Source organism: Phaethon lepturus, unplaced genomic scaffold (genome assembly GCF_000687285.1).
Source record: "Phaethon lepturus isolate BGI_N335 unplaced genomic scaffold, ASM68728v1 scaffold17365, whole genome shotgun sequence".
Classification (NCBI taxonomy): Eukaryota; Metazoa; Chordata; class Aves; order Phaethontiformes; family Phaethontidae; genus Phaethon; species Phaethon lepturus.
This window is the reverse complement of record NW_010540018.1, coordinates 51,488-57,487: the sequence shown is the minus strand read 5'-3', so window position 1 is coordinate 57,487 and position 6,000 is coordinate 51,488. Positions and strand designations below refer to the sequence as shown.

Sequence of the window (6,000 nt, the reverse complement as noted above, 5' to 3'; positions counted from 1 at the left end):
TGTTAATAGCATGTATGTACATGTCTTCCCCTGTGCTGAGAGTGCCTTTATGCAATTTAGTTGGTTTTGGAGCTGGATTAAGCTGAATTAGCTCCTTGGATGGTTACTGTTTCCCATGCTGAATAGTAGTTTATCTTGCATTCAAACTGGACGACCTGACTAAATATGAAAGTTGTATCAAGTTACCCTGTGTTTTTTTTAGTTCCTTTTTAATTGAGGCCTCTGTTGGTATGTGTGGCTCTGCATGGCAACGTTGCCAGGCCAACAGGCTTGTAGTGGTTGGTGTAACCTTAAGCATTGGCACGATACCAGTTTTCTTCCAGTCTTTGAAGTATCATCTATGAAGTAAAAAAACTTTTTGGAAAAATGGGAATTGTATTTGTTTTGGTCACGGTGTTTGTGTGAATTGCATACATACTATTTAAAAGCTGTTAAAAGTTTCTTCCAAACATACTTAACTTCAGTTGTTGTTGTGTAGCATCACAGTTACTGTGTTAGTAGGATGTATTGTTCAGACTAATTGTATTTTGGTTTTTTATGTATGAAACAGAAATCCTCCTTTAGCTGCCTTGGCTTTTTTGCATCAACTATTGCTATGTCTAGTAATGCAGAAAAAACACTGATGTTTTTTATTAGGTGTGTTAGACTTCTGCTGTGATGATCAGTGGTTTTACCTTGTGCCCTTTGTTTCCATTTTCCATTTTTATATACTTTTCATCCTCTGACTGCTACAGCATGTCTTTTGTATCTACATGTGTATATATTATATGTGTGTGGACCTAAGGAGGTGAAAGCAGATAGAAGACTTCTTCACTTGAAAAACAAAGCAAAAAAACGCAACCCCCTTCTGATTGTGGAGGTGGTTATGGGATTCAGGCACAAGACACATGTGATTACATTATCATTCTTTCATTGTTCATTTCTGGGTTTGAGATCAGTCTTCTCTGTGCAATAATGAAAAGTAACTTAAATGTGATAGTTTATAAATTAAGAACTGCCAAGCTGCATTTTTGTGAAGTTTAGTAAATTCATATGGCAGCATAACTGTCATTCCTCTCTTCTCTTGTTGACCAAAGGATTCTGGATGCGTCTGCAAAGTTTCAGTAATAACAGGAGACAGAAACATGGGGGGAGGAAGGGGGGAGGGGGAGTGCTGCTATAAAATGCTAAGTGTTAGGGAGTACTTTTGAGGGCATGTTATATGTTGTGTGACTTCTATGCTGAGATCTGGTTGCCCCTGCTTCTCTGTTTTTTAAAACAAGAAAGAGACTTAACTCTCGATTAACCTGTAAGTAGTTTTTTACTTCCGAAATGTAGATAGAACATGACAGGTTTGTTTTCTTATTTGTACAATTAAACAGCCATGAGAGTTCAATGAAGCCACTGAGAAATGGGGGATTAACAAGACTTTCCATTCTGGATCGTATTTGTAGTCGATTTAATCCACTGTCTTGTTCTTGAGGTTGTATTTTTATCTAGGCTTTAAGCCCACACAAGTTGCAACCAACACAGAAGACAGTGCTGCCCTCTCATTTGTGCTGCAAGGGAGAGACTTAGATTTGGGAGTCTAGATGAGAGAACTGATCTGAGTTAGAATAAACATTGGTGGAGGGGGTCTAGGGAGGGCTTGTTCTTAACAAGGCTGTTGAAATCCTTGTGCCAATACACGGGAAGGGTTGGCAACAGTGTGAGTCTGTTTATCTTAGCAGTAGTGCTGGTTTATGTGAGGCTGAAGCATGCTTGAAGGTACACTTGATGATCTGCCATGTAGAAGCTTCTGACATAACTGTTTAAGTAAATGGTTATGGAATAGTTTGTTTTGTTGGTGTGGGTTTTTTTTTTTTACACTTTGACCAGATACCAATGAAGAATATAAATCCTTCAGAAGCACGCACACCCACATAAAAAAAACCCAACCAAAAAACAAGCCAAAGAAACACTCATTAGTAGTGCATCTTGTTCTTCCCTTGAGTGAAGTGTGTGCTCTTGCCATGTTGTTGCATTTTACCCTGGCTTTACCATTCTTAAATTGCTTTTATACCTTTATTTCCTTTTCTTATTAATGATGTTACTGTCTGACTATGCACTTGTTTATCCTGATACCTGCAGATATTTAAAAATCTGATTGTGAATAGCTCATTAACTACAAGTCCAAAGCTTCATTCCTGTCTGATAAATGCTGTTAGACTCTTCCACCATTAAGTGTAGCATAATGGAGTCTAGTTCCTTCAGTCTGTAACAGGGGCAACTCTTCCATACCAGAGAATATGAACCTATTGGGTTCTGCAGTATTTGCCTGCCATTTTACAGGAAAGAGATTCCTAGCTTGTACAATACTTGACAGTATTAGAAGTAATGTTGGACCTATGGTATCTCAGATTCAAGCAAACAATCTAAAAGGGCCTTAATTTTCAGACAATGCAGCATCCAAAGCTTTAGGGAAATCTATATAAAAGTGAGTTAGGTAAGTGACAGTAAACAGTATGCTTTGTAATCTTTCTTTTCAGTGGGTGTGTTTAGAGGAAGTAGTCCTAAAAAAAAAAAATTACTGCGACAATCTCTGAAGTCATAATATGTTGAAGTATTGAGAGGGAAAACATACAGCCTGCATAGAATACATTCATTTACACCAGAGCAAGAGTGGTGGCTGTTTCCAATGTGCAGCACATTTTGAATTAAAATTTATAGAATCGGTACTAATAGTCTTGATAACTTCATCTTCCCTGTAGGTAGAAATTTAGTTATAACTTCCCCAGTTACGTTTGAATGCCAACTGCATTTAAAAAAAAAAAAAAAGCTGTGGAGAGGAGTGTTGGCCAACAGTTTTCTCTAGAAGTGTTATCTAGTCTTTCTTTCAGGCATGCCTGAGTGCTGGCAAAGAAGAGGGGGAGGTTTTGCTTTCCAACTGTTCCTAAAAATGTTTATATGGGCATTTACTATAAAGCTGGTGTTGACTTAGCTTGTTGTTTTGCCTTTTTGATGGGACTTCCTTCCAGCTTGCTGTTTGCAAGGCTTTTTAAAAGATTTGGTTTATATCCACTTCGGACTAGATGCCTTTAAAATTGCTTTGTATTCAAATTCCTCTTCTGCATTTAAATATTCAAGTATCTCGTTTTCTGCTGTGTCTCTTCATGTGTTTTAGGAAAGATCGTGATCGCGACAGGGACCGTGATGACCGTTCTAAAGATCGTGACAGGGATCGTGACAGAGATAGAGATCGTGACAGAGAAAGGGACAAGGAAAAAGATTTGCGACCTACATCTAACTCTACATATTATGCGGCTGCTGGGTTACCAACTATAAAACCAGCAATGATTCCACACAGTATTAACCCTTTCACAAATCTACCACATACACCACGATATTATGACATCCTGAAAAAAAGGCTACAACTTCCTGTCTGGGAATATAAAGAAAGATTTACGGATATTTTGATTAGGCATCAGTCATTTGTGCTGGTTGGAGAGACTGGGTCTGGTAAAACAACACAGGTGAGTTCTTATCTATATGATACTGCAGTTTTTTTAAAGGTTGGCTGTTGCTAGGTGTGTGTGGGGTGAAACTTCCTTTGGTTTCTTGAAATTCATTGTGTAAGAACACCTCACAAATTGTGAGCAAAACTAATTTGATCAATGTTTTATTTGCTTAATGAATATGGAAGTGAGAAGAATCTTTCAGCATCTTCCCCTTTCACAATCCAGTCCTGTTCTCTGGCCACTACTTCTATTAGGCTTTATTATTGGTAGTTACCTTTTTGGTGAATGAAGATAAAGAGACTTTAATGGCTAGGCAGAAGTGTATTAATCCACAAACTGAGGTGATGGCTCCAAATTTACATCTGTAGTTTATTTAGCTGTTTGTGTAGATAGCAACTGGGAGGCAGGAAGAAGGTTACAGAAATAGGGACTTGTTAGTGTTTCATAAAACTTAACTGTTACAAATACAAACTTAAAGGGAATTGAAATGTCAGAATTCCGACATGATCGGATTGGATCATGTGTTTTGGTGATATTCAAACTTGAGAGGAAGAGACTTGTATTTCCTTAGTACTGAAACTTCTCAGAGGTCATACAGCTTTCCAACTGCTGCAGTTAAAATCACCTTTTGTTTTTTGGTAGATTCATGGCTTTAACAATCTTCCTCAGCACTGAAAATAGTGATAGTAGATCTGCAGAGCTTCCTTAACCCTTAAGAAGAAATTTTGGAGTCCGGTAAACAGGGAAGATCTAAGATATAAGGAACGTCACTGTGTATTTATAGCAGGACAAACTTGCTCAAAACATTAATATGTCCTTTGGTTTGCTGTTTAAAATCTGTGTGGAAAAGTGATGTAAGGAAGTTCTTTGTTCTGTAACCTGATAAATTCCTTTTATCTAGGCAGAATATAAAAACTGAAGGATATTTTAGGTTTTATAAAATGGATTATAGTTAACTTACGGTAAGTCTTACAGAAATAAATTTTTAGTCATAAAATAAAATTTGGATGCCTAGAAGATGTGAAGGACATAGCCATACATTGAATACCTTTTATAGCTGTGCCTGAAATACTTGAAGTTATATGCCCTTCTTGCTGCAAATTTTAGGAACCAGTCTTGTTTGGAAGGTGCCTTATTTACATTATCTGTATGGCTTTCTTAACATGTATGAGCTGAGACCAGGATTTTATAGAATTCTTCAGAAAAGTTTGATTATGTAGTTACTTGTAAGACATAGTATTCTGAACGTTCATGTAAAAAACATTTTGGTGCTTATCTGTATGAAAACAAGACTTCTTGTAGAAAAATCTGAGAATTTGAAGATGTAAAGTGTGTGTGTTCTTAGTATCTATGACTTCAACTTCAAATACATCTTACTGTTTTGTCATTCCCCGGGCATAAAGGTTTTCCTGAGTTGTCTTACTACTTTACCCCTATTTCCTGAAAGGACGTAAGAAACCTAAGGCCTCTTTCCTAAAAATCTGGTATAAGCTACCAAAAGCACGTAGGCTGTCTTGGAAGCTTCACTGTTTCATCTGAATTCTCTCTTTATGAGATTGCAGATACATTTTGAAACAATTGAGACTCTCTGTAGGAATGTATCACTGAAAATGATTGTGTTGCCACCTAATGAAAACCTTGTTTTGCAGGTGATAGTGTTCCATCCTTTTTTGATCAAGTGCTGTCTTAAAACCAGTTGAGGGGTGGTTGTTTTTCTTCTCCTTACATTCACCGATCACAGCAAGATAAATAATTATCTGTGGTTAAGAAACCCTCTAATGCTTAAACTGAAAGTGTACAAGAAATGTTTATGCTTGCTTTTATTGGTATAAAATTGGCATTATTTGAAGTATATAATGAATTGTTGTTCCAAAATTATTATTTTCCCTTTCTTGGCAATAGTAGAAGACTATATAGTAGTAGATAGTATTTTTGAGAGTGAGCTGCTGCCTGTCAAGTCCCTTCCCTAATTATCAGGGGCATGTTTTCCCTTCAGTCTTGTAGAGCACCCAGGTTTGGGAATGCTTGGCTCTGACAGTGGAAACAACAGGAGATAAAACTTTTCTGAAAGTCTTGTTCCACATAGGCTTAAAAAAAAACCCCAAACACTGAAAGAAGTCAAGACCATTAATTTTCAAATCTTCAGTATTTGTAATGGCTTGATTTGTCATTTAAACTTAACCTTTGAAGTGAAATGTTTTCCTTAAATGCTCTGAGAATATGCTCAGTGGGAGAACAGGTGTGCTGAATTTCTTTTAGAAAGAGGTTAAGTACTTGCTATAATTGCAATGTGTGCTCCCTTTTAAATGAGGGATTTTATGTGGTGCTGGTATAATAATTTAAATTTCTTCCATATATGGAATAGTAGACTAGCATCTGCTTTCACTTGAGAGTCCTAACTGTAAAGGGTAGGATGTTTGTTGACATAACATAAGGGATGCTGCTTTGTCAACAAGTTTTCTTGGCAGGTGAAGTTTGGAAGCAAGGTGATTCTGAGTATAGTTTAATCTCCTGCTGTCCTTGC

At 37.0% G+C, this 6,000-nt stretch overlaps 1 protein-coding gene across 1 annotated transcript in view; it reads left to right on the top strand.

Moving 5' to 3' along the window:
* The first annotated feature begins 3,131 nt into the window (after window positions 1-3,131).
* DHX15 (DEAH (Asp-Glu-Ala-His) box helicase 15) overlaps window positions 3,132-6,000 on the top strand; it is a 40,934-nt gene continuing 38,065 nt past the window's right edge. Inside the window, exon 1 of the mRNA XM_010287327.1 lies at window positions 3,132-3,491. Coding sequence (XP_010285629.1) covers window positions 3,132-3,491 — 360 coding nt within the window. The remainder of the gene's footprint in view (window positions 3,492-6,000) is intronic.